Source organism: Melanostigma gelatinosum (genome assembly GCF_949748355.1).
Source record: "Melanostigma gelatinosum genome assembly, chromosome: 9".
Classification (NCBI taxonomy): domain Eukaryota; kingdom Metazoa; phylum Chordata; class Actinopteri; order Perciformes; family Zoarcidae; genus Melanostigma; species Melanostigma gelatinosum.
In genome coordinates, this window is record NC_136642.1 from 7,618,202 (window position 1) to 7,645,907 (window position 27,706).

Below are 27,706 nucleotides of genomic sequence, written 5' to 3' on the forward strand. Positions count from 1 at the left end.
TTTAGCCTCTGTTACTGAAATGAGCAATTAAGGAAAAGCCTCTTGCTCTTCGCTGATCGCATCTTTCCACAGCGACAGCACCACCTGACAACGGAAATGACGCACACACTTATTTGATTGACAGCTACGATCGACCAATGCAAACACCTGTCTGTTTTTATTTTATTTCCCTCTCTCCCTCTCTCTCCTGGACAATGGTTGCGCACCGATGATGACATTTTTTGCATAATACAAGTTGCAAAACCAAAGACATTACATCATAGTTGTTTTTACGGGAAAAGTTTAGTACATTAAAATAAAGTTTGTTGCACTATGAAGCAACACCATTTTTAGACTTTACCATAGTTATTTATTGTGTCATGCAAATACATTCCAAGCACACATATCATTGTAACGGTGAGTTATTTGTCAGACAGAAGATAACTTCCAACAGCTGAGCATTTCGATGACCTATAAATACAATCTGCAACAAAAAAAGGAGGACGTCAGAAAAAAAGGAGCATTTAAAAAGTGTAGCCCTTATATTCTAATCTAATGAGCAATATAACATGAAATGTAATTAATCTTCAGTCCTACTTAAATCACATAACACAGTCTTTTTTTCTCACGTGAAACAGTATTTTCTCTTCAGGGAAGCTATTAAACATACCTGTTTCTATAACCAAAGGTAATGTACATGGATGTAACTGTGCATAAAGAGGTCTTTGACTGTTAGTTAACATGTTTGCTTCATAGAAGGCTCTCCACTGACACATATTGCACTTAATTCACTTCAACCATATGACTTAGTGAAAGTTTAATTAAGTTACTCATAAATTTTCTGTATTATGCCATATTTGTGTCGAAATTGCAATGAAACAGGATGTCATTGCTAATACACCCACCAATTCAGCTCACGAAAAGGAAAATGTCATGCTCATTTACTCAGCAAACATTTGAATGACAGTGACATTTAGTAAAGCCCACCCAATGTTCCCTATTTAGACTCCACCGTTAACCTTGAATTCCACCCGCAGCTACCAGTTTCATACCGGTGGGCAGGTGTAACAGAGAGGGCAACCTAAATGGCAAAGGCTTATTTGAGTTGCACTCGTCTTCCTGCATTGACTCAGCAGAGCACAGGCCCCCGGCCACATGAAACACTTGTCAGCCTGTGGCTTTACAGTGTCCTGCCCACAGTCTCTAAAGAGGAAACTGAATCACAACTCCAATGCAAGGTTTGTGAGAGAAACACATTTTAGCATCTCTTTTGGCGTGTTTATAGAAACTAAATCTGCTGTACTTTAAAGACTTTGTTTTTAAATTCTTTTTTTCCCCTTAATGGGACAAACAGTGCAAGTCTTCCCTTTCTAGAGCTATTTAAATTTTGCACATCACTTTAAAATGAGTGACTATTATTCATTTTCTTAGAAATCACATTTGTTTTTTTTACAAATATGCCAATAAAATAGAATTACCTTGATGATGAAATACATATAAGCAATCTTGCAAATCTTGTCTTGGTGACATGTGTTCTAGTGAGCTTGGTTGACTCCGGTGAACAGTCTTACAGGGATGACTGGCATGAGCTCTGCTTTCCATTTGTTTTTGCAGGTAGGTTGTATCCTCAGGGCACGCAGTGTTTCTCGTCTCTCCTTTGCCAAGATTACTCGGAAGACATCACCAGAATCCTCCTCCCCCGGATCAGATCAGACAAATGTCTCAGCATGTCTTGCCTGCATGGTATGCACCACGCTCAAGTGTGTGTGTGTGTGTGTGTACACACACACACAAGTGTGGTTTACTGGGGGAGTGCAGACTGTCTCACTTTGACCCATCTGCAGGCAGAGTGCACACAAATATCTTGCGTACAGATAGTTGTTGCTTTAGCAATTCTCATCGTAGGTTTGTGCTTGTGGACGGGAGTCTAATTGGGGATTACCAGCACATTGCTTTTAATGTTCTGGTTTGGTGGTATAGCTATAGCGGAATATAATCAATCACACATTTCTTGTTTTACATTTCAGTGACCCCTATACACTCATACACCAAGTGAGTTATTTAAAAAAAAAAGAAGAAATCTAGTGCTTTGTTTTTAAAGACTGCATGTCTGCATACTAAAATGCAACGTAGCAATGTGTGGTAGTCACTCTGGACAGACCACACACAGTATACAATTTATTATTATTATTATTATCAAGGTCAGACAGCTCCCCCTATTGTTAGAGCTGTTAAACTGCAACAAGCTGTTACAAGGTTCACGCCATTAACACTCCATTGCATCAGGACCAAAGCTGAAGACACAGTCCATACAATGTGTGTAAAAACAAACATTCATCTTTTTCATTCATTTATTAAAAATCCTACAGAGCACATTGTACAATTTACCAACTGTAGCAATATTTCTACAAATAAAATAATACATTTAAATAAATAAAGTATGCAATGAATATATTTACATGTTAGACAAACACGTCCAGACTAGATATCACAGGATAGTGAAAAATGCCTCACAAGTGGCTCCTTATACCGTTTTATGGATGTGCAGTGTGACGCAAGATAAACATATTTCTTACCAAAATAAAGATTTCAGGGAATTCAAATCACATCAGAAAGAGCACTTGGGTTTCCTCCGATTCTCCCGCAATATCATCACTTCTTCAGTAGAATACAGCAGAAGAGAACATGGTGTGACATGGAATTACGGACCATAAACAATCAAATCAACTAAAACTGAGATGTATAATTAACATTTAAGATAAATGACATTGCGTGAAATTAAAGAAATATGTATTTTGTGTACAAGAGCGCAGTCCAACTCCAAAAAGACAGTTTTTCAATTAACACATACACATGTTCAACACACCGACATCGGCCCACTGTGTATTGTGATGCACTGAAGCTCTTTTCAGTTTACAGGAAACATCATATATATTACAGTGTCTGACCGCTTAAAGCTGGACTCACCACATTCTTTGCAACTTAACGATGCAAATGTGCAGTTGGTCATTTGACAATCAATGGAAACACCGGCTCACATCTGCATTTTGAAAAAGCACCCAAAGAAGAAGGATTTTCTAACTGCATGTGAGGTTTCTGCAGTGCAATACACAGGTACAGACAAGCAGACCGGCCTTCAGTCGAACATGCCGTTGACGATGCGTTGCGCCCCGCTCCCTGGGCATTTATGTCACCACGTCACAGCCCGTCCATCATGGCCAGAAGGTCGTCTCCTTTGCTGCTGGAACCGGGGGATTGATCTCCAGACTCTGTGAACTCGCCCATGATCTTGGCCAGCTCTGCATTGGCCTGCTGGTCCTGAAAGACAACGGCCCCGTTTCAGACCTGGCATTGACATGCATCTTGGATGACCCAATCACAAGTAGTGCCAGAGTGGTCATCACAAGGACTCGCACCTCATTAGAGGAAATCCTGTTAGTCTGATCACTGACTGTATAACGATAAGCCTATCATTGAGATGATTAACCTTTGGCCCTGAGTCCCATCATGGGTGTTGATTATCAAGGGTAGACTACAATATTTTGATCCATGATTTGTCTGTCCCTGACAAACGTCTCAGTTCTGAGATAAACAAAACAACAACCTTGAGCCATTCTGTGACGGGTCCTGCCCACGCCGTGAGCTGTCCCAGATGCTACGTCACCTTTTAAACACATTTGATTTCACCCGAGCCAAAAACAAGACGCACTAGTTGGGACACATTAAGAGACCAGGCTGAGATGGGAGGAGAGCAGTATCCAATCAGAGGAAAGCAGACGGTCCAAAATAAAACAAACATCGTCGCTACAAAGAGGGTTAATTAATGTGAGGATTAGCGTTTGGCCTATTGAGTGGACACGAACTCTGGCCCGCTCAAGCTCCATCACTAGCTGTGTCAACAAACCGGACGTCATTTCCGGTGAGTGACTTCTTGTGCATTCTCCACCAGCTCCTCCCCAACAGGAGTAATGGATCACAATCAATCGAGGTTGTGTGAGATCACTTGGTGCACCCTAAGGCCTTCGTGACAAATGTCTTGTGTTTTTTTAGAAGCAGATTTTCAGAGTCGTGTCGTCTACACTTGCCCTTAGATGACAGAAAACTGCGTCACTAAACGTACAATAAAGATTACATTTTCATGACACAAATATTACATTAAACTAAAAGGAAGCGGTTGTGAGGACAGATAAGTAAGCGTTACCTTCGTTGCTTGGATGTTTATGACTCCATATGAAAGGTCATATGGTCTTGATATTAATGCCTCTCTGAAGGAAAAAAGAGTCACAATGTTCGAGCTGATTGGTTAAAACAAGTTAAACAGTTCAATGTTGGTATCAGTTTCATATGATCCAGTGCCACACAACACAGTGACGGTACACAAACGAAAAAAGGAGACTCACTCTTCTTCCTCATCGGTGGAGAAGAGGTTGACTCGGAAGCCGTTGTCTGCATTTCCTGGCTTCTGAACTTCTAACCCTCCCATTAACATGGCCAACAGGTTCAGCTCCTCTTTGGCTAGAGGATTTGGAGCAACGTTGACCTGTTGATACACAGTGGCTTGTTTTTTTTTTTACAAGATCCTGCTACTGATAATTGTGCATCAGTAGGCAGAGTATAGTTCTGGACCAGGGTCACAAGGTGTTAATGATATAACGTGTGTGCCATCAAGTTCATGCACAGTTTGTGTATTCATAAAATCATGAATTTTTACAGAGCCTAAGGTTTCACCTTAGCGTGCTGAGCAGAGTTTTTAGATGTTCCTGACATGTGGGTTTCCACTGGGCGGCTTACACTGTACCTGAAGGAAAATATGAAAGAGGATGAACCCGTCATTGCAATATAATGCCAAAGATGATCTGTGTACTCATCCAGAAGGCTTTATACTTTTACTGACTCGTGGGAAGTCCCCGGCATTTAACTTTCAAGACGTAATGCAATGAAATGATGCCACATCAAACCACATAAGTTTAAATATCTAGGACTCCGAAACGTCGTCATCACTACTACACCATTAAGGACTTCTAAATATCTCACAACCTGGATGACAGGAAATCATCATCAACTCACTTCCATTGCATTAATACAGTATCACCAAGTCAAGTTCATGTACATCTGCGGTACTTTGCAGCGTCTTACATGTTTGTCCCGAGTTTGGTGACTCTGTCTCCAAATATCTCGAAAGATCCCTCCCGGAGAGCAGCGGTGTAGTTTCCTCCATTACTGAACTGCCGCCTGGTCACCTCTTCACCACTGCAGCTGAACATCCTGGAATTACCAGATACAAAAACATTTAATATTACAATGCTTTAATAAGTATGAACCTGGAAATGAGCATGATATGTCTGTCTGCTTTAAACAATTAGATCAAAGCTGAACACACAACGGCCGCATCTAAAATTAGAATGTAAGTTCTTGTTCAACAAAACCTCTGTAATGTAGCTGCAGATAGGCCTGTTTGACTTAAGATTACGGTGTCTGGGTAAGGTCAGCAAGCACATGGAAGACCAAAAAGTAAACATTGAAAGGACCAACGGTACATTTTACTATCTCAGCCACTTGTTTGATCTCTCCATCATTCTCTAGAGTAAAGAGATAAACAGCCATAGAAAGCGGTACCTTATCAAGCATGGGACTTGTGTTCCATACGGCACCGGACCACTGGTGGGAAGTACAAAGCGGCCATTAGAGTTCTGCACTTTATCCTTGAGGAAAATAGACACCTGGCATCGAAGAAAACATAGAAACAGGCTTTTAAAGAAAAGAAAAAAACAAAGACAACATAAATATTATCCAGTATATTTAGCCCTCATGATTGAAATTTGAGAACAAAACGGACTTACTCTTATATGCATGTCTTGGAAGAAGATAAGGAGAGTTTGTCTGATCAGCTGGAAGTCTCCACTAGACAAGGTTGTATACATCTAAAAAATAAAATGTAATTTAATAACACAAACAATAAAATATAACATGTGAAATCACCCTGTAGCTCGATGTATGTGATTATAATCCAAACAGTTAGACAGCATAGTATATCACCCGAAAATATTGAACCAGGAAAGCAGATAAAATAAGTCAGTGCCACTTAAATTGCTGGCTTGATATGTTGACATTAATACCTCTATGAGCTGTCGGTTTGTCTCATCAACCTGGCCGAGAATGCTGGGAGTGTCTTTCACAAAGTCTTTGATTGCATCCATGTGGTTGAAGGAGACGAGCAGGATGTCCTTCGGTCGAGGACAGAGAAGCACCTGGTACTTGAAAGCCATGGTCATCAAGTCATAGAGCTGTGAGGAGGGACACACATGCATACACTTGTGTGAATACGAAGCATTGATTGATGTGTAGATTTATCTAATGTAGATCTGTAGTATGCTTGACTCTAAAATACGAATGTAGTGAGTATACTGAGGTGGCAGCGACTGGCATCACTGTGCTGTTGGTGAGAAGGTGATTAATGTGCGGATAAGCTTGGAGTATTGAAGTGAAAATTCCCATTTGGCGAAAAAAAGGAACGGGAACAATTCAACGTGTGCACGATGCAACGGATTGCTACACGTGTACGTGGCGACTTACCTTGTCCATGCTGGCTTGATTGAGTCTCATTATGGAGGCATGGGCGAGCCTGTCGAACACAGTCCGCAGGGCTTTTTTGGAGTAAAGCTCCTGCGGCTTGAAAAGCTCTTCGAGGAACTTTTTGTTGAACATGGTGGTGATGATGTCATTCATAACTATTCAGGAAACCAATAAAACAAAAGAGTCCACAAAGAGTTAACTGAGGTCAGACGAATGTACTTTCCGCACAGTAGGCTCCAGAAGCAGGCAGCATTTTGTACTATATGTTGACCAAAACAATTTCATCCTAAGCCTATCCCAACGGCACCGAATGAAGCAGTAGCTTGCAAAGCCATCAGCGTGTGCCCTCGTTTGTACAGTAGCGCAGCAATAGCAATCATATGCTGTGATTACATCCATCAATTTTTGGGCTGATCTGTGCCGTTGTATATTTCTCATGCACTACTCTTTATTAAGCGTGTTGCTTCAGTCTAAGCCAAAGCAGAGCAAAGAGCCACTAATGCATCCAGTGCATGATTATGCTGAAGCTCTGCAATAATACCTCTCCTTCTGTCATCCTCTATCCAGCCAGCTATTGTGAAAACTTTGTGATTTGAAAGGAGATAGATAAATTCAATGATGTTGTGAAAACCAGATTTCTCAATAACAAAATACTTAAACAATGCTGTTGCACACCACAGTTGAATATATGCTAAAATTCTACACATGTATTGACAATGGAGTATTGGGAGTCAGCTACAATTTTTAATTTACTCTGGGCTCAGTTACAGTGCCCCATGCAACAGCAACTATCTAACTTATGTGAGTTATAATTTTATCAAAGTATGTGATAAGACAACCAGCTGACCCAATATTGTTGACTCTTTACCTGGATTTATATATTTGCTTTACATTGACTTTCTATGAATTCTGATTCTTAATTCACCAACCAGTAAACTGATAAACCGACTGAAATGAAGGTGCGGTTAACGCAATGCAACGCTGACGTTTTACTGCAGGGTGACATTTGTGTTGTGGTCTGGATAGCTGCTAAACTAGCTACCTTTCTTAGCTTTATCAGCGGGGATATTCTGAGCTCGAAGCCGTTGGTCCAGGATGTACAGCATTTCTCCGCCGAGGTTAATGAATAGCAGAGGCAGAGTTCTTGAGGACATGATGGTATCTGGACGGTTGAATCGCTCCAGAAGACGTAGGCAGCCAGCGGTCGTAGCTAGCTTGAATGCTCGCTTGTCTCTTTGGTAAAGCTTCTTCTGGTTGCCAGGCCACGAAGCAAACAGCCAATCAGCGCGCTGTGCATTGTGGTGAACGCCCCCATTCTAGCCAGAGCTGTAAAAAGAGACAGTCGCGTCAAAGGAAGTTCAAAATGCTTGATGGTCACGTAGACCTCAAATAGTTCCAGGAAGTACTTGGCGGGCAATTTCCAGGCGTATATATTGGTAGGAATCAGTAAACAGAGAGAAAGATTTTCTATTTTTGATGATTAGTAGTCAATAAAATAATCAATTTACAATATGTATATGGAGCAACAACATACGTATTTAGATATATCAAGTTTGTGTTTAAAAAAAAATTGAATTCGCTAGTATTTGAGGATTAGTAAGTGTAACAGCTAGAGTTACCTGCCTTGTTAACATAAAGTTCCATTGTTTAAAGGAACAGAAGGATATTTAGTGGCATCTAGTGGTGAGGTTGCAGACTGCAACCAACAACATACTGCTCCGTTCACCCCTTCCCTTTCCATGCGTGACAGAGAACTATGGTCGTCCTATGGTTATTTATGATTTTCGATATAACTAAATATTACTTCTAGAACCACAACAGCTATTTTTTTTATAAAATCTAAATCTAAATAATAAATAACATTCCTGAGTTTATAAATGATAGTAATCAATAATTCAGAACACAGACATCAGAAAGTCATTCCCCCTGTCCTCTGTCCTCCTGTCTGCTTTGTCTCAGCCAGCAGAGGTTTACGAAAGAAAACTCAGATAAACACACAGACATCTTTTAATTTAGATTATTTGCAAAAAGATGCTTTTGGCCGAATTACGTTAACATGTTCATGCTTGTTGAACAGATATATTGACGTTGAGGAAACAAGGAACTATAGTAGGGTCGTTTGAGATGAGCTGCACCTTGCCTGAAAGTGGACGAGATCATGCGGCAGTCTCAGAGGGGGATGACAAAAAGCTGCAGTCAATTCGGACAGTTTCAAGCAGCCTTCAAAGAATATACAGGAAGTCAAAGAAATAGTTACATCCTGTTAGATCCGATCTGTAGGCTACTTGTAGTTTTCAGATCATATTCGGATTTATTTATATTTGTTTGTATTTTGTACAAATGTGTTTATCTGGCAGTGTATTCTATCCTTCATTGTTGTTACGTCTGCCTTGTAGAACACTTTGCTGCTTGTTGTGATAATAGCTCTATAGCCTTTATTATTATCACCCACATACGATGAGATTAGATTCAACTTTCATTGCACAACATGAGACTAATAGCCAACCCTCTAGTATTAAAGATTACATCTACACAGACAATTGGGATTTTTGTTTTTACAAAATGTGTTGAAAACTAAGAACCAGTCTGCTCTCTGATCAGGTGACAGGCAGGCTTTTCCCATCATGCCCTGGGTCTTGCAGTCGGTGGAAAGCAGCAGCGGCGCCTGGCTCCAAAAACTTAGGCCGCCTTGATGTCATGAGGTCATCGTTGCCCATGTGTGCATGATGTCAGAGCAAGTCGGGATCAAGTCAGACACAAACATAGACTGAATAGAAGAACACACAAATCTAATATTGAGTATGTAGTGCACAGTTTGCAATTTCGGACGCAGCAATTATGATTTGATGAAGTCAGAATAAATCATGCTGCAGCAGTGGTTCCAACCCAGAAGTCACAAGACACTGTTGAACAAAAGAATGCATATCTTTCTGGTTTTGCTATTGTTCTTGTGATACCGAATACTCTTTACTTCCTCTGCCTCTAAAAAAAGATCTGCGACAGTGTCTCAAGTACACTCTTTATTTGAAGGGGTCACAACCCACAAACTTTGGGAAGCACCGGTTTCAGAAATGGTTTATATTCACCAAAATAAGTTGATTTCTTTTATTGACAATGTTGAACAAAATGGTCCATGAGTAAATGTAATTAATTATGTTGTGAGTGGCTGAAGAATGCAGTTTATTTACAGTAATGCAGATCAGTACTAGTACTTTGTTAGGCGGTTAGACAGATACACAGAAGGCAACAGGTAACATATTACAATTGATAAACCTGAATGCGTTGTTCATTAGCCCCCCCCCCCCCCTTATTTGCAGTGCGCATGAACACTAGGCCCGCTACAAGAATAAAGAAATGATTTCCACAATAACTGGACAGAATCAACAAACTGAAAATACTGTATATACTGGGCCAGAATCCTTCATGTCTTCTTGCGATTACATTTCTCCATTCCTGATGTGGATTTCTCGCGCCATCCTGCAGATCTCGCAAAGTCCGCAGCAAAAGGTCATCAAGGCGTCATTGGTTATTGTTCCCTGTGGTTAAAAGAGTGCAAAAGCAATCAAAATAGGGAACATCAACCTGCTATGAGGAAATGCACTTTCTCAATAGCAGGGAACACCCAACATTTCCTCTGATTTTGAAATCTCTGTCTTTCATAAGAGCCAAGACATTGAAAACGTGAGACTCAGAGCACCACCCGAAACATGCACAAGCAAGGGGCTTCTAGAGAGTTGTGATAATTATATCAGTAACTTACTTGAATGCCGTAGGTCAGTCTCATATGAGTCCTTAAGGCTGCTGTGCCTCCTGGCACACAACCCAAGCAGCAGTTTTCTCCATACTTATTAGCTGTGTAGCAGCTCAGTGCAACTGGACAGATGCAACCAAGAGCACCTGCACGACAGAGGTGTGTCTCATTGTGAATTTTTCAAAGAGGAAAAAGTAATGAAAGAGTGCCTGAGTGTGTCTCAGGTGTGTATGGACAAAACTGTCAAATGTCAGCATTTTGAATGTTACTCACAGACAAAAAGGTCACTGAAGCAGGAGCACAGGCCTGTGCTCCACTCTCCTGTTTGGACATTTGTCCCAAAGCTGCCTGCACCCGGTTGATGGGTGACCACGGGGTTCGACATTTTTGGATTACTGGATCTGCTTCTTGATTTTGAAACCTGTAAGAACATATTCAGCTGTTAGCACTGGAATAGAGCAAAACGCTGCTGGAGGAATGACATGAATCCATTGTTTTCACATGTTTCACATGTGTTCTTATATCCAATATTTATTTCCAGATTATAACGTTACAGTTTGAGTTTTCATAGAAAAATTCAGAGGTATAAGTAAATATATTTTAGTGCTCTCCTGAATAAGAAGACAGAGTTCATGTGTTATTCATACTTTACAGCTCAATAAGCATACATGAATCATCCTGCAAAGCATAAAATACAAATACAGCTCTTGTGATTTATAGTTGATTAACTATAATAGATGAATATTTCACATGGGTTCCTAATCAGAAATATACTTAAAACAAATCCTGTATAACAGCTCAGTGACTAATGTTGCTCAGAAAATATTGTGCTTTGGTAATTGTCTGAAATGAAAAATGATTTATGTGAAGGGGCTACTTCTGTGCTCCTTCAGCACAAAAGAACATGTGACAGCCGCTATCTGGTATCTTGCTGCTGCCAGAAGAAGTTTATTGGCGATGCAGAACTTTTGAAGTTCTAAAGTTTAAAGATTTGTAAATATGGTTATAATAAGCAACAGTTTAACTAAATTAAAAGTGCATTCTCAAGTGAATCTACTGCGAGAGAGGGGGAAAAAAAGCTGTCACTTACCAGAAGAGTCTGTCAGTGTGCAGTCCTCTTGCTCAAACTGACGAGCTGCACACCACACAGGAAGCTGTGACGAACTGAAGCTGTGAAATGCTGGTTTGCAAACAAACTGCTGTTTCTGAGGATGACAAAGATCTTTGGTCCTTCACTGACAAACTCAAGACGATTTCCCGGAACTGCTGCTGAGCTGTGAGGCTGTTTGTGGCTATAATCACAAGCAGCTACAGATCACAAGAACATCTGTTAGGAGGTCAATAAGGCTTCAAACTCAACGGGTTTCCAATCTCACGTTAGATCAGCACACTTGTTTCACACCATGTTTTCATACAGCAACCACAAATGCATCATGTCCCTGTTGTCATACATCTTACGGTTTTTTCCACGAAAGGCTCCTCTTTTTGGGTCGAACATGTCCACTATGTTACATCGCTGGCGTTTTTACATCAGCTGTCTTAAGGCTAAATTCCTGTTTCATCATTTGTCAAACTAATAAATCACTGAAATATATTGCCAGCAAGTGATTGCATAATGTTAAATAATATGCAATCAGTACTGGTTTGGCATTTGTCTGCAGGCCTTGTGCAGAATTAGAGAGTTCACATGATGCCAACACCCTGCATTATCTTCAAGAGCATCTCCTGATGCTACAATATGACTCACCATCTTTAAACTCTGATTAGTTTGACATCAAGTGTTTGCGGAGAAAAGGCTTTGAACTGGCCGTCACACAGGAGTTGGACACAATGTGCCTGTAAAATATTATTAATCCGCTACAAACATTCCTCAGATGACTAAGACATTTGAGAAGCTTATGTCACATTGTTGTTGACTGCCAGAGAGGTGTTGATGAAACGGTTCCTTATTTTATTGCAACGAGTCTGTTATTTTGTCCAAATACCAAAAAGGGTCAGACTGTAATGTGATCCAGTACAACATGACCTCATACTATTCCCCAAGTAACTAACTGCAGTCATCATTACGTTTCATATGCCAACACGTGCAGCCCTGTGTGCATATATATGTATATATAACTGAGACGTCCATGTGAACATTGTAAATACCGGCGTTTTAATCAATCACAAAGTTTTTGCAAGCTGCAGGAAGTTTGGCAGCGGTTCAGGTCTTTAGTAAACCCATCCCTTCTTTTTACGAACTGCAGTGGAAACATAGTATAAGATTAAGTAGAGTAAAACATTTTCTTCCTAATAATCCGTGTATTTGACTTCTCTACTTTACTGCATACTTTGCACAAATCTAATGTAATCCATAACACCTTAAACTGATCGTCACATAAGTCCTCAATGTGAAAGCAAAAGAAAATAACATTGTACGATGGTAACGCATGGCAAAAGGGAGCTATTTATCCACATGCCACGTATCTGAAGGTGTGAAAGTAAAGATGTTAACACAAGCATGACGAATCCATTGTTGTAATGTACAGGACGTTGTCTTTTATTGGGTTTCAACAGCTGGAATCTTGGCTGCCTCAGTGCCTGCGGAGGCCAAACGTTGCTTCATCAGCCTCTGCTCTGCTTTCTGCTTCTGCACTTCCTTGAAGACCTGAGACGAGACACACGTGACCAAGTGTCAGTGGAGGCACAAAACAACACCTTCCACTTGTTAGTCAGTGAGATGAGTGTACACCGACATAATGTGTACACTCTCGGACGTAATAAGCATTGTCGTTTCACTCGTGTGGGAAGAAACCTGTTAAGTGTTTAAAGTCTCTAGATATGAATCAATTGATACCATTAATATACACCAAAAAAAAAAAAAACGTGTGGATCAGAGATCTAAAATATGGATGTTAAGGGGTCATTTGTTTGCTACCTTAATGCAGAAGGCCTTCTTGGCCAGCCAGCGGCGTGTGGCCCGTCTGTAGTACTCTGGAGGGAAAGTGTAGGTGATGCCCAGCAGCTCGCACACTTTCTCAAAGGCCTCATAGTTAACCAACCTCAGGTTTTTCAAAAGCTTTTTCCTTCGGTCGATAGCCATGAGCATCCGCCTCTTGTTAGCTTTGTCCTGGAATGAAATAAAGAGAATGTGAACAGGCTGATTTGGGAGGAAATGGGAACACTCGTCAGCTTATGAGGAGATACTGGATTACAAATGCCACACTAATCTGTGTCAATTTCAACTACAATGTTCGATGTATGACGTAACGTGGAATTTTCCGACCGCGATGGTGCTAAGCATGTTCTTATTCTATGTGGTGGAGTACACAGGAAATCCTGTAGCACACGCATGCCTCAAGCCAGAGGAAGGCTCAGCGGAAATGTTGAAAAAGATGTTTTCATAAGCGAGCGGTCTAGTGGTGAGAGTCAAGTATGATACGATACGTCATCTGACATCTTCTGTGATGCTTTCGGGGGGAGCAAAATGCTGCCCATTGTTGGTCCTGCACTCACCTTGTGGTGTTTTTGCAAGTGCTCCTGATAGTTTCGGATCCTTGCAGTCAAAATAGCCACTGAGGAAAACATACAGTTAAAATACGTTATAAGCTGTTCTGTATTTCAGTGAGCACAACATCCACGACACTGAAGGAACCCAACTCACCCCGGACAGCCACTGAGCTGCGGTCGTTCTCGTCCCTCTGGACTTTGGCAACCAACTGCTCCTTTTTCAGCTGCAGCTTTTCACTCTGAAGACGTGAAAAGCAGACGTCGTGTTTACGAGTCTAGTTCTTTTGAAAGTGGCACGTCAGTGTGCGTTTCAAGAAACCTAATTATCATCGAAAACCAGTGGGACACAAGAAAGCGGAGTAAAATATGACGAGGCGATCTGAGAACTCACGTGACTCGCCAACTCCAAAGACAGAAGTCTTCTGACAACATCATCGGTCCTATCAACAGAAAATACTCTCGTGTTAGAAGAAAAACAATAATAATGAAGATATGAATGCAGATTTATAATGAATTGTGAATATACTTTATATTTTACTCAGTTCATGTGGGGTATAAATGTCTGTTTACGTTTGAGCGAGGGGCACAGCTGTATAATCCATCTTCAGCATCGTTGAAGGAAGATCGCTGAGCTGGCTCTCAGGGTCTGCAAGAAAACACAACGTGTTTGGATGAAAAGCGAGCATTTCAAAATGTCTAAAAACATGGTGCGGTGACACAACGCGGCCTCGTACCCGCCTTCTTCTTCTTTGCAACCCGAGCGTAATGTCTCACCGGTGGTGGAACAGCAAAGCCGCCTGCACCTGAGGAGAGAGAGGGATTGATGAAGGGCGTGAAGTAAAACAACTCAGATGGAGACGTCGTAGCTGATTTGAGCCCAGAAGAGGTTCAACGGTTGGTCCCTGACGAAAAGGTGAAACCAAACTTGCGATGTGATCTGCTGTTTGCAGGACAAAGGGAAGACTTGGCCTTTGCCGGACACGAGGATCACCGGTTGAACTACACGGAAAGTTCACGTAATGCGAAAGTTACTACGGAACTGAATGAAGACATCGGTGACGAGGTTTAAATCTAAATGCATGTTGTGGCCTCCACAATAAGGAGCATGAAAGCTGGCGTGTGATCAATTAAATACAGCAACATGATACGACTGTAAAGTTAATAACACGGCTTTATATTCAAGGAGACCCAAAGACAGCTTCACTGCTCAATGTCTTTTACATGTTGTTAAAAACCTGTAATAATGCTGACTGCCATCTATTTCCAATGAGTGTTGTGGCTATATAATAATAATAATAATAATAATAATAATAAGTGGTAAGAAATACAGGCATACTGCCCTTTGTAGATTTCCTAAAGGAATCTGATGTTATCCTAAATTTGAAATCATAGCAAGTAGATGAATTAATTGAATTCTGAGTGACCCTTTCTTCACTCCTGCATGCGAGGGAAGCTTTCTGCTAGAGACATGTTTTTCTTTGCAACATGCCACTCAGCATAGATAGCATGCGGTCTCCATCGCTGCATGTGAAACATTTGTTTATGATGTCGTGCTGCGATAGGAAAGCGACAGGATGATGAAGCAATCGATCAACAAGTTTTAAGATGCACAATTTAAAGAGCGCAACCGAGATAATCTGTAGAGCGCTGGCTGTCCCTCACCCCAGATAAAAACACAACGTCGCACATATCAGATGGTGAGAGGAAATTGGTTTTCAATATCTAACATCATCAAAACACCAAATGATGTCATTTCCCCCCCAAAAAACACCGGCACTTCATCCCTGCAGAAACCCAGACACACGTACAGCTGACATGGTGCACAGCAGCTGCTCTCTCAGTGCTTTCTAAAACAATAAACTGAACGGTTTTATGGTAAACATGATGTCAAAGTATTATTTGGTCACATGTGATTCATGATTTCCCAGCATTTGTCCTCTGCTTGAGGAGACGAGCGATCTGCTATCGTGACGCAGTAAAGTGATCTGCAAGAGTTCCGTTGACGGATGTTTTGGTGCTTCTGTGGCCGTCGGAAAACCAGCTTTCACGTTGAAGTAGACCTGACGGGCAGATAAACGTAGAGCTGCTCTAGATGCTCTCGATATGATCACGATGAAGCGAGATGGCGCATCAGATTGAGCAGAAACACACATGCACAGAAACACTCAGCCAAGTTTGGAATAACAATTCTGCGAGCCTGCTGCAGAGAGGGGTCCATATTGTGCTCAGAATATTTAGCAACTTATTGCACATCTGCACATCCTTCCGAAGCCTGTCGGATAGTTTCCACATGCTTCCCAAAACGTCCTGTCATTTATTAACGAATCTACCAGCTATTTGTTGGTACTTTTGATGAATCAGCTTACTGTTTGTGCAATGTCTCTTTTTCTGATTTTGTAATCGCTACCATTGAATTTGTTTTCCAATAATGTTTCCCCAACTGCTTTCAGTAAAAACCTTTGACTTTATTAAAAGTCATAGCGAAGGCAGACGAGAGATGTCCACTCAGATCTATGGCGATATCGGAGGCAAGCTTGCAGTTTTTGATGCTGTTGAAATGTATTGCAAAAGTAGAAGTATTTCTAATATTTAGCCAACCCTCACCGATATAAATAGATGAAATACTACACATACTTTTGTCTGTGTAAAATAAACAGGCAACTGTGTAAATATGAGTACGCCAATCATATTATATATATTATTCTGTATGTTTCAATGATTCCAATCAGTGCAATAAATTGTAAATGCACTTTATTTAATATTCTAATTTAATGTGAATTCAATGTGATGCATGACTTCTGTCTCAACCTCTGACTGTTGTGAAAGCGTCTTAGACATTTCAGGTAAAGCCTTAACGCTGTCTGGATCCCACGACCAGGTCCAGATCTAATAACCACTCTATCTAGACCTGTCAAATCTGGACTAGATAACCCCAGAGAAGCCGGAGCCGCTTTAAACACAGTATTAGATTTGTGAAACCATTCATCTATTTGGGGGGAAAGTAAAAAGGGGTTCGGGTTTCACTGATATAGGTATTGTGAGACAGGTAAGGTTAGTTTTCGACAATGTGAACAACCAGGTGGAATGCAATAGTATCCTATTTTCTAAACACATAACGTTAGTCAGGTCCCTCTGGTCCTCCCTGTCGCTTCCACTCACCACAGCCGACTCTCGGTCCCGATAATAAAGTCGAGCTGCATGTCCAGGGCTTCACTGACAGAGCGACGCTTTCTCGCAAAACACCAACTGAGGACTTCAGAACAGCTCGCAGAGCTACTTTTGCTAACATGGCCATCAGGATAGCTCACGAGGCCGCAAATACCCCCCCTGAAACGATGAAAATGTGACAGTTTATCACACTCGACCCCTAGATGAGGCTCGCCATTTTGACTAGACCTCACTAGCCGAGTGAGGATCGGGTACTCGTCTTCCTAGGCTAAGCTAACAATCCCAGAACACATCGATTGGATGAATAAAGAGAGATTAGTTTCGGTTTACGTCATGAAAAACAGCAGTTAACCGAGTCAGGGAGTCGTTGTTCCACTACTGCTTTCTTTTAGCATTAAAGATGGGTTGCTTAATAACTAAATTATTCAAATTTACTGTATTTGAGAAGGTTTTTGTGAAGAGTGGCTTAAATTGTGGGGGCTTTGGGGTTTCAGGTTGAGTGGGATTTTTAGTACAGGATAAATATAGTATAGCAGTATATGTATTATATACAACCAATATCAATAAGTCAATGAATCAAAATAGTATATTTTATATATATATATATATGTTTTATATCCGATGCATTTTTATCACGTTTCAGTTTAATATCCATTACCTCCATGTTATAAAACTAAATGGAAATTTATTAAAGCAGTTTTGGTTTCACTGAAATTTTGGAGTAAACAAATAGTCGAATTAGGAGTCCCATTTTACCAACAAAAGTGTACCATTTACCTCATAGTTCATCTCTAGCAAAACAGCACGTCATTATGGGGTTTATGTTGATACATAAACATTTTGTATAAATACTTCCAATTGGATTTCACTGCAGTAATGTTTGTGAGGTCCTATTCAAATTAAAAAATATATATATATGGACTAATGGCCTGAAAAAAACATTTGCCAACACTGGAAATTATTCTGCTTCCATTTAAAATCATATCCATTAGCTACAGAGAACAACTTTTTTTGTAAGTAGAGGTATTGTGATGAATGATCAGTCAACAGGAGAACTTTTTTTCTGTCTTCATACAGTTAAATTATTTTATTCCAAGAAATAGTTTTAACTGCAAACTGGGCCGAAAAAAGTCATTTTCATTTTGATGATATATAAGCCCCACGACAAAATCATCTCAACAATATACATTTTTTTCTCCAGTAAAAAGTTTATTTGTTAAAGAGGTGACATATCTACAAAGTGTGGTATGAACAAAGTGTGGACATCATAATCATTAAATATAAAAATGATTTTAGCATTAAATCTTGCATGCATTTACAGATATGTGCTCTGCTGAATCAACTTATCACAATCGGCTCATTTCAAACATTTCAAACAGAACTAGATGAAGATCTTGCAAAGCAGCTACTCTTATAATCACCAAAGTACTTCTAGCCATTTTGAGTATCATTCAAGGATAATGCTCGGAGAAAAGGAAAGTCATTCCACACAATGGCTGGATCTGCCCCTTTTACAGGTACACAATCATGGGAAGGCCCAAAAAAACATTGCTCACTCGTCATCCCATTAGTTGCCATGTTATGGTAGCACTTTGGACTGAAGGACTCTTCAGTTTCCAAGAGGGGCTGCGTGGACTCAGACCGCAGGTAGACATGAGGCGTAGGGCTGTTGCACGGACCAGAGAAGACCACAGTAGCGTAAGGAACAGAGTCGCTGTTGGAACCGGAGTAGCTGGGGGTGAATGGTGAACCACAAATGGACTCTCCCAGGTCACTGGTGTCCTCTGCACTGTTTGACCATGGGTCATCGTCCTCTTTAGTTAGTTTCACATGGAGGTCCAGGAAGCTCAGGTGGGACAGGTACATTGGATTGGGCTCCTCATTGTCGAAGGCAAGATGGGAATCCTGCAAAAGGAAAATAAATAAGGCCTGTATTCTGACAAGTATATCACTTCAACATATGCATACATAAGTATATGTTACTTAAAGCAGAATTTGTGTTTTGTTTGCGCGCATGGGTACTTTGGAACAAGCTAAATGATGCACTGAAATATAAAGTTGTGGTGAATGTGATAGCAAGCGGTTGCTTGTTTACACCTTTTGCACACATGGAGCAACATTATAATTCCTTTGTATTGTTGGTTCAATATTCCCTCCCCTTTTAGCTCTGTTTTGGTCTCCAACTCCTGACAGAAGTATCTGTCTCTTTAGCTGCTAAATGCTCCAATATGATCATCAGGTATTTGCTAACTTTCTGTCTGTCTGCTGTTTGGTGATGGGCACAGAGGATTTATCGTAGACTTTTTGCTGAGAAAATTTGCGGCTTGTAAAACCAAAACAATGTTAAAAGCGGAGGGGAACTGCAGAGCTGGTCATAATGATCTGTGGGTTCATCCTTTTTACCGATTCCGTTCACATTGCACGTAATCATTTGATCCATTGCTAAAATAAAATAGATGCTTTTGAAGTGGGTTATTATTACACAAAAGCATTTAATGCTGCAAAAGTCAATTTTCTGCACCTGTGTGGATTCTGATGTCCATCTCTTGATGCTGCTATTAGCCGGATCTGGAACAGCTGGCCAAAAACGCCTCTTTAGCCTGCAAAAGAAAGAAAAAAGTTTTCAGAATAAATGACACCACAGCTTCACAGCTTAAGTCAGCGTGACAATGATCTCACCTTTTGTTGTTGGAGAAACAAGTCATGACGATGAAGATAACCATCAATAGCAGTCCAATGACAGACACAGTTACAATTGCCACAACAGCAACTGCATCTGAGAGGAGAAGAAGAAGCATTCTGGATGACATATCTGCTGTGGAAACACACGTCTTAATCTCTTGTTTCTAGAAAGCCACTGCCGAGTGACAATACGAACCGAAGGATTTCATTTGGATTTCAATTGTTGACCCGTTCCGGCTCCCACCAAACGTGCTAACCATCATAAAAGCTTCATACAGAAAGACATTGTTGAGGTCTCTCAGGGTCACTCTCCTCGCTTCCAGGTCAGCATTCACAACTGAAAGAAGTGTCAGACATCAGATAGGATCAAGTAAAGAAGAAAATGTTTTAGAACAGTTACATTAAGGTCTTTAATCTACCGTTGATGGGTCCCTTCCTATCACAGTAGTAGACTTTGTAGTTCTGGATGATTCCGTTCCTTTGGTCTAATGGTATTTCATCCCAGGTAAGCTCAACCTGTGACTTCCAGATCTTTTCAATTTGAATTTTCGGAACCATGGATGGAGCTTAAAAAAAGAAATATTGTGAGTCATTATTCCAGCTTTAATGAGTGATTATGCTCATGATTTGAAGCCTTCAGGCCAGCAAAAAAAAAAAAAGTATTAATTTCTATCCACAAGAGGGCATTATTACATCATGGATTAGCTGTTTCTAATAGATCGCACTGTTTTTGTGAAATCATGTGGCAACCTCTTTTCTCACTTCTTCAAAGTTGAGGCAGCCCAACTCTCACACCCCTGCCTGCTCTCTGTGTGATCCTCTTTGTGTCTTTGGTGACTTACCCTTTTGTCTGGAGTAGGCTTTAACAGTCTGTGGAAGGCCTATCCCATCCTTAAACCTCGGATACACAGAGATCCCATAGGGCTTGTAGGGCTCAAAGCTGCCTATTGATGAGAGTGAAGAGGTTAGAGTGTATCAGTGGCCATAAGCTCCTAACAGTGTGTACAGGCAGGTTGTGCACAGGAAGAAGAAGACATTGTATGAGAGTGGATTCTCGGGGTAAGGGATAAACACTAGATTAGGAAAGTCAAATAAAAGTTGAGTAAAATCGGAGGGACATGGATCCCAAAACCTGCAATACAAATACTATAAAACATACCTGTTATTACAAGGAGTGTCTGGTTTCTGCCAGTTAATTCAAACTGGGTGAAAGAGAGGTCCGTTTGTAACAAAGGTCTCCATTCCACCACAAAGCCAGTGGGACTGGAAGACAGCAGGCTTCTCCACTGGACCAGCAGGGATCTGTCATCCTGAGGAGTGACCGTGACGTCTGATATCACTGCACGAGCTACAGACACAAAACACATCATGCACATTGTGGGGAAACGTGTTAATCTGTATCATATTTGAGCTACTTTCTAAACCAGTTCAAGCAGGTTGAAGGTGGTCAATTTTACCTCTAGGTAGGGTAATCCGCACTTCAGTGGGGGAGGATCTCCCTGCTGCATTAACAGCACTCAGGTACACTTTCTTTGCTCTCACGGGAGGCTGGAAGAAGCAGTAATTCTCCATTGTAGAGCACAATTTTCCATTTTCACCTGGCAGCTTTTTCAGCGAGACAATGTATGACACATTTTTGCCGTTGGCACGGAATTGTTTTGATGGCTGAAAAAAAAGAAAGAGTGAGAGGGCATTTTAAAGGCAGACCTCGCACACTCAACAAGAGCTACGACAGAAAATACATCAGCCCGTGACAGGTGTCGAGCAACATGTGATGTGTGTACCTTCCAAAACAAGATGTTGAGTTGTTTGTTCATGTGATCCCCTGATACCCTCATCCACGAGTCTAGGCGTCCAGTGGGAGCTGAAAAGAAAGAGACGGCTGTCAGCTTAGTGGTTCGTCAGAAGCTTGCACTTCTCTCCTCACTCTTCACAAACTAAAACTTTCCTCTACAAGACAGGTGGCTGTGGACTATGGATTCACTGCCTGAGTGTGCGGCAGAACTCAATACATCAATTCAGCCTGTGCTATAGAGCAAAGCAATGGGAGATGTAGACATGGCATTAGCATATATTGAAAAGACCAGGGAATGGAAGAAAAGGCAATAGATTGGAAAATGTTAGAGTGACTGATTGTGTCACTGTGAATTGATCTGAGCCCTACCACTGTCCAAGGTGACTCCAGACTGGCTGCTGCTCCATTCACTCCAGGGGCTCTGCTGGTATCTGACTCGAATCTGGACGAGATATTGAGTCCCATGGAGGAGACGGCACTGGTCCACGGATCTGGTGGTTTTAACCCGGTTCACCAGGATCTATCGTGTGTTTAAGTTAAAGTTTATTTAATTTATATAGCACTTTAAAAGCAAACAGGTTTCGTACTAAAGTGCTCCACAAAGATATATGTAAGCGTACATACAACCATTGAGACACATATGTGCATGGAAATAGATACAACAAGATAAACCCAGGGAATTGGATAAAACAGGTTAAACACACTTTACAGCGAGAGAATAAAAGTGTGTCTTAAGGTGCATCTTAAATGTATCAACAGACTGTCTAACGGCCTCCAAAAGGCTTTTCCAGAGCCAAGGAGCAGCTCCAGAAAAAGTCCTGTCCTTGGCTTTTTTCCATCATAATGGGGCGCAGTCCACAGGGTGGATCCGAGGGGTCTGGTGGTGCTGTAAGGGTTGTGAAGCTGTGAGATATAGGCAGGGGCGTGACCATGAAGAGATTTGTAGACAGTTAGAAGGTTTTTGATGTTTATCTTGAAATGAAGAGGGAGCCATTGTAAGGATGCAAGGATAGGACATGGTCTTGTTTTTTGGACTTTTTAATTAGTTGTAGACGGGAAATGTTAGCCTGAGAAACGCCTCGATAGAGGGAGTTACAGTAGTCCAGCCTGGATGACATTATGGGTTTGTCCCAGATCTACAAATATGACTCCAGGCAAGCACATCATGATGTTAAAGCATGTGTTATTACTGCATGGCTGCTTATAGCTACTGTGTCAAAAGTTAAAGTTAAGTTTATCTTGGCACTGGAATGAATTTTACTCACTGGTTGTTCATTCCATTGGCCGCTGTCAGCAGTCATAAGTCGAACTTCCAGGTTTAGGTGGAAGACGTCCATCCAGGCCTGGTGCTGAGATAAGCTCCAGCTCAGCTTTAGGCAGCCGTACCTTTTAGGCACCGTTTCAATCTTCCGAATTGTTGGTGGGTCAAACTTAGCTGTCACAAAACAGTCAACAAAGCAAAAGCTGTGATTAAAATGGAATTCATTTTTTCCTCACAAGTCTTTTACTTTTTCTAAAATGTGCAGAAACACATTAGATGACATTAGATGTATTCATTTGTCTCAGAGCCAGGCAGCTTTTCCAAAAGATAAACATAGAGAGAGCTTTAAAAGATCCAGAGGGTCATATAACTACACATAGGAGCTGGAATGAAGGTATTTCCAGAATACTAAAAGCCTATTCTAACCATATGGATAAAAAAAGACATATTCCATCTCCTGCAAAATAAAGATTGTTAAGCCATTTCTCAAGTTGCGACCCCATTTCCCAGTCCAAACAAACCAACACTGACTCAAAAGACTTCACTTGTCATTTGTTAGATTCGTTTATCTCCTTCTGGAGCCACAAAATACTAATTAATACAACTTTTTTTGAGTACTTTGTAGTACTCCCCCAACAATAGAAACAATCAAATATTTTTTTAACATAACGCATATCTTCTATATTTCTCACCTGCGCCGACAGGTTCCAAAACGATAGGTGCTGATGTTGCTTCTCCAAGTTCATTCACTGCCTTCACATATATCTCCATATCTAAGAAGAAGCCAAAGTCAGGGCGAGGGATGGTGTAACGGTGGACTCCTGGTTGGAGCTCGTAAATGTGGTTCTCATTTGAATCCCTGGAATGAAATTAGAATTTGGGAAACACGGTTTGTGCAAACTCACAGACATACTTTGTAAACGACACTGAACATTCCTGACACAAAATTATATTTGCTTTCAGTGCTTCAGTGTATTCCTGGTAGATGGCATTTACAGGCAAAATATTACCATATCTCGGTGTGGAGGGAGTATTTTGTGCGCAGGTGGGTCTCCTGCTGCCCAGGGTCCCAGCTACAGGTCAGGGTGTTCGGGGTGGTGAGGTTTGTCTGACAGCTGAGGTTTTGTGGTGCTTCTGGTGGATCTATAGAAGAGAAATAAGGTGAAAAAGGTTATGAAGTTGTTACATTACGTGAGTATCCATCTACCGATCCATTAACAGGTGTCAGATCTCTTCTAAATCTTTCTCACATCCAGCTCTGATCTCCACTCCTCCTACTACTTGAAGAGGAGAGGCCTGGACGCAGCAGGTGAGGAACTCCCTGGTGCGATTGAAGCTCGGTATAACAACCTCAGAAACCCTGCCGCTCTCATTGGCCACGGGGCTGCTGGGGAGGAAACGATCGCCGAGGCGCCACGCTATATGAACAGCTCGCCCAACGACCAGAGGGCAGTCGTCTCTGATGACACAGGTGGCTGTGACAGGTGACCCCAAAGGCACCACTGAGCTGGACGTCTGGACCTTGGCACACGGCTGTATGTCGTCTTCTAGCAATGAGAAAGAAAATGAATTCAGATGTGCCACGTTGACGAGAATCTTAATTGTAAATGCCCAGCTTTAAATTTAGTTTGGAAGAATCTAAGAGTCAGAAAAAGAAAGGTGTAAAAACAATCGTCTCTGTAAATTTCCATTTAGATTTGCTTCTCCACTCTGAAAGCACACACTCACCATTTTTCGCTCCATTCACAAACGCCACGAGCACAACAATCACTGACACTGACGTGGATAGCATGGCGATAAAACCTGTTGGGCAGCCAAATTGAAAGGCATTATTCCTAAATTACAAACTTTCATGCCCTATCAACACAATATTTGAATTGCCGTTCCTTCTGAGCGACACTGTGCGTTGTGCAATGGAAGTATTGAGAGTGATGACGTCCGTCGCTTGACAAGACATCATCAATGTGGTGTTTCAAGTGTTTGGCGTGGCAGGGTGATGTGAGCAAGGATGTGATCTCCATAATGCGTAATATTTCAAAAACAAACGGACAGATAGAGAATGCATCCACTGCGTCATAACGTAACAGTCGCGTGCAGCCTGTGTAAGACACAAGACTCGTGAATATAAAAATCAACATTTGTGACAGCTTGATTCCACATTTGTTTAAAACGATTACACATAAGATGTGACATTCCAGCTGTTACAAAAATGAAATGTAAATGCTCTGTAGAAAGGAAACAAATCTCTCTCCTCTTACACTTTTCTATTGAAGGGATGAAACTCCTCCAAGCAGACAGGAAGACTTTGATTGCCAGTTAGTTAGAAGGTAACCAGCCTTGTTAGGTATGCGCTCAATAGCTTATTGGTCATGTATAATGAACAGAAGACTGTAAGCTTAGCAGATGGGAGCAATTCTACAGCATATTAACTCTGATCGTAAGTCAAGAACCTGGGTTCTTAAATTCAGGAATCAGTTGGGACCTCAGCTTAAAAGCGCAGGTGTTGAATTGAAATTCATTTTGAGGAGTGGGTTTTTGAAATACTCACCATTACACGACTACAAAGGGTTAAAATTCAACTGAACTCTGGTAGCTGCTCACAAAGCAACGTCAACGAGGCGCAGACATGCCGTCACAGCATTTTCTGTGTCTGTGTGGGAGAAAGGACAAAGCAGTTATTTGTCTGGAAGCACATGGAAACAGTTAGTTTCCCTCTTTATATGAATTAGTTGGTTGATAGACAGAAAGCTGACAAAAGTGTTTCCATTATAAAAGAAAGGCACATGATCATTTATATGTAAAACACCATTTCACAAAGAATCCACTGAGAAACTATAACATCAGGTAGTTTTAAGTGATGTTTCACATGTAAGACATCCCGTGAGAAAACAAAGATTTCACATGTAATACTTAAATACATAAATGCACATATGGTTTATCACATGCAAACAGCTGTTCCCGTGACAAACCACACATACAGACTTGTGGTTTTTAGACATTTCACAATGTATTCCACAATATACTTCACATATCAAAACATGAGGATATTAAATTGTTTCTGTGATTTATGAAGCAAAAAACATTTTAAAAACTTTGCAGAGTTCAATTCAACTTATACTGTAGAGGCAAAACGAATTCATTGGGATGATTTGCAATTAGATTTCCATAAAACCCGCTTCCAAGTATTTCTGCTCCGGAACACCATGTCTACATTTGGGCAGAAACGTTCAGACTGTCAATTTAGACGATAAGGTATTGCTTTAATCATTTGAAACTATCACTCAAACTCACAGTCGGATCGCCTCCCTCAGCGCCCAACAACATACCATTTGGAGAAGTCCACGTTAAAGCGATGTGAAAGAAATGCAATGTCTCCCTGTTTCTTATCAGCCGTGTGCATAAAGGCCTAAATTTCCTCAGCTTTCCTTTTTTTTCGAATTTCTGCTGACCACTAATAGGTAATTGCCTGTCGCTCTGACAAAAGGCAGTCGAGATAGAGAGAGGGAGAGAAAAGATGTGATATTACATTTTGAGTGTATTTTGTCAACAATCACAGTTTGATACAGGACAGCGTACAATACAACCAGATATTTTAGGTGTGTTGGCCTATTGTGTTCCTCATGTATTGATGAAAATGTTATCTGGATTCATGTTGGTGTCTCAGTGAGTCATGTCACTGTGTGGAGAGGTACATTTCGCTGTAGCCAACATATGTTTCCTTTCCCGTTGCTGTAGTGGGTGACACAACGCCCACTATCAGGATTTGGCAATATCCTTGACACATGTGCAATGACAAACTGGCCACTATTTCCCCTTTTTGGTGATATTTCTCACACTGAGTATTGGGCTTTAACTAAAGGAGTTGATAGGAGTTATTGTTTCTTTATTTCGTCAGCGATCAATCATAGATCAGTTCCTCCAAGCGTAGACAGGGTAAGCTTTAGTGTCAGCAGATGTAAAAGTCCAAGGAACTAAAAAGGAGGAATGCAATCTGTTTCACATCCCTTTTTTTTAATGGATGACCAGAACACGTCGATGTTTTTCTGAGCTTAACGTGCTAATGTTACTTTCACAGCAACACTGGCCATTTCGAAGAATGACAAAATGACAAAACCGCTGAAGAAACACACAAAATGATTGTTTTCATAAAAATAAAGCAAAAAACATTCTTTTTTTAAATTATTATCTTAAAACTCATTAATATGTTTTGCATGTTTTCAGCATTACACTTCAAGTATCTTTACTTTGAATGTGTTGTCTTATCTTAGAATTCCTCATTAATAATATCTGAAGATCCTCGTGTTTCATGTTTGTTTAAAATGTACTGGCGTTATTAGACAGGAAACTACAAAGGATGATAAATGGCACAAGTACAATACAGAACAGGCACTAAAATAAAATTAAATCTGATTAAGCAAGTGTTGAATAAATAATGAATAATGAAATTAAGTTGAGCAGTCCGTAAAATGGATCAGGAACTCTCCAGCCTGAACCCGTGTCATTCAGAAACAACTTTTGTGAAGTTTCCCTTTTCAATCACAAGTACCAAAATGAAAGGAGCGGCAAATCGCTTGATGTGAAGATAAAGGAGAGCCATCAGAGAGGCTTGCCACTCACCACACAGCAGCTGCAGCAGACCCAGAAAGACGAGAGGCTCTCATCAGCCCTGATAGCACTAGATGAAACAGTGTGGCTCAAAGCAGCTCAGACTGGAGGACATGTGTGTATGTTCGCCAAGCAGCAACAGCAGCAACATCCTTGTTTTGAATTTGTGAAACTTCACTATTTTCCAGGAAGAAACACATGACTGATGGGGCCCAGTTACGGCTAGAAAAAAAGTGGGGTGTTTAAAGCCGGGCCATTCTCGAGAGAAAATAGTTTGTTTATGTTTAATTAAACCTTTCTTTTCCAGGATAATCCCCTTGAGATTTAAAATCCTGGCCAAGCCTGCAGCATGAAAGTTTCACACATAAATGCACAAATAACAGACTTAAAGACGAAACTGAAA

General features: G+C 40.9%; 4 protein-coding genes across 4 annotated transcripts; all 4 read right to left on the reverse strand.

The window, feature by feature from the left end:
• Positions 1–2,427: 2,427 nt before the first annotated feature.
• Positions 2,428–7,718, reverse strand: oscp1b (organic solute carrier partner 1b). The gene is made up of 10 exons (XM_079275005.1): positions 7,595–7,718; positions 6,553–6,707; positions 6,096–6,263; positions 5,820–5,900; positions 5,596–5,699; positions 5,116–5,244; positions 4,708–4,777; positions 4,380–4,519; positions 4,181–4,244; positions 2,428–3,297 (listed from the first exon to the last, which is right to left on the reverse strand). The coding sequence occupies exons 1-10, from the start codon at positions 7,704–7,706 to the stop codon at positions 3,178–3,180; spliced, it is 1,143 nt and encodes a 380-aa protein (XP_079131131.1). The 5' UTR covers positions 7,707–7,718; the 3' UTR covers positions 2,428–3,177.
• A 1,856-nt stretch (positions 7,719–9,574) lies between these two features.
• LOC306782545 (cornifelin-like) lies at positions 9,575–11,462 on the reverse strand. The gene is made up of 4 exons (XM_079275960.1): positions 11,394–11,462; positions 10,577–10,724; positions 10,313–10,449; positions 9,575–10,088 (listed from the first exon to the last, which is right to left on the reverse strand). Exons 2-4 carry the CDS (start codon positions 10,686–10,688, stop codon positions 9,990–9,992), a joined length of 348 nt encoding a protein of 115 aa, XP_079132086.1. The 5' UTR covers positions 10,689–10,724; positions 11,394–11,462; the 3' UTR covers positions 9,575–9,989.
• Positions 11,463–12,818: 1,356 nt separating this feature from the next.
• On the reverse strand, positions 12,819–17,164 carry mrps15 (mitochondrial ribosomal protein S15). The gene is made up of 8 exons (XM_079274788.1): positions 16,952–17,164; positions 14,527–14,595; positions 14,363–14,438; positions 14,184–14,232; positions 13,947–14,031; positions 13,799–13,857; positions 13,221–13,412; positions 12,819–12,950 (listed from the first exon to the last, which is right to left on the reverse strand). Exons 1-8 carry the CDS (start codon positions 17,085–17,087, stop codon positions 12,843–12,845), a joined length of 774 nt encoding a protein of 257 aa, XP_079130914.1. The 5' UTR covers positions 17,088–17,164; the 3' UTR covers positions 12,819–12,842.
• A 997-nt stretch (positions 17,165–18,161) lies between these two features.
• Positions 18,162–27,436, reverse strand: csf3r (colony stimulating factor 3 receptor). The gene is made up of 17 exons (XM_079274562.1): positions 27,316–27,436; positions 25,247–25,348; positions 24,427–24,501; positions 23,949–24,245; positions 23,709–23,841; positions 23,391–23,557; positions 22,703–22,872; positions 21,807–21,957; positions 21,427–21,506; positions 21,100–21,307; positions 20,802–20,990; positions 20,485–20,586; positions 20,062–20,208; positions 19,839–19,979; positions 19,640–19,736; positions 19,482–19,560; positions 18,162–18,865 (listed from the first exon to the last, which is right to left on the reverse strand). Exons 3-17 carry the CDS (start codon positions 24,488–24,490, stop codon positions 18,392–18,394), a joined length of 2,499 nt encoding a protein of 832 aa, XP_079130688.1. The 5' UTR covers positions 24,491–24,501; positions 25,247–25,348; positions 27,316–27,436; the 3' UTR covers positions 18,162–18,391.
• Between the last annotated feature and the right edge of the window lie 270 nt (positions 27,437–27,706).

Coding starts and splice junctions, on each gene's coding strand:
- csf3r (XM_079274562.1), bottom strand. CDS start 24,490: ATGCTATCCACGTCAGTGTCAGTGATTGTTGTGCTCGTGGCGTTTGTG. Junction 21,958..22,702: donor GCCAATGGAATGAACAACCA/GTGAGTAAAATT, acceptor AACACACGATAG/ATCCTGGTGAACCGGGTTAA. Junction 20,991..21,099: donor GCGGATTACCCTACCTAGAG/GTAAAATTGACC, acceptor TTGTGTCTGTAG/CTCGTGCAGTGATATCAGAC.
- LOC306782545 (XM_079275960.1), bottom strand. CDS start 10,688: ATGTCGAACCCCGTGGTCACCCATCAACCGGGTGCAGGCAGCTTTGGG. Junction 10,450..10,576: donor CTTCAGTGACCTTTTTGTCT/GTGAGTAACATT, acceptor TCTGTCGTGCAG/GTGCTCTTGGTTGCATCTGT. Junction 10,089..10,312: donor GACTGACCTACGGCATTCAA/GTAAGTTACTGA, acceptor TTTTAACCACAG/GGAACAATAACCAATGACGC.
- mrps15 (XM_079274788.1), bottom strand. CDS start 17,087: ATGGCCATGTTAGCAAAAGTAGCTCTGCGAGCTGTTCTGAAGTCCTCA. Junction 14,032..14,183: donor CTTTGGAGTTGGCGAGTCAC/GTGAGTTCTCAG, acceptor TCACGTCTTCAG/AGTGAAAAGCTGCAGCTGAA. Junction 13,413..13,798: donor ACTTGCAAAAACACCACAAG/GTGAGTGCAGGA, acceptor ATTTCATTCCAG/GACAAAGCTAACAAGAGGCG.
- oscp1b (XM_079275005.1), bottom strand. CDS start 7,706: ATGTCCTCAAGAACTCTGCCTCTGCTATTCATTAACCTCGGCGGAGAA. Junction 5,901..6,095: donor CAAACCGACAGCTCATAGAG/GTATTAATGTCA, acceptor TTTATTTTTTAG/ATGTATACAACCTTGTCTAG. Junction 4,520..4,707: donor ACTCTGCTCAGCACGCTAAG/GTGAAACCTTAG, acceptor GTGTATCAACAG/GTCAACGTTGCTCCAAATCC.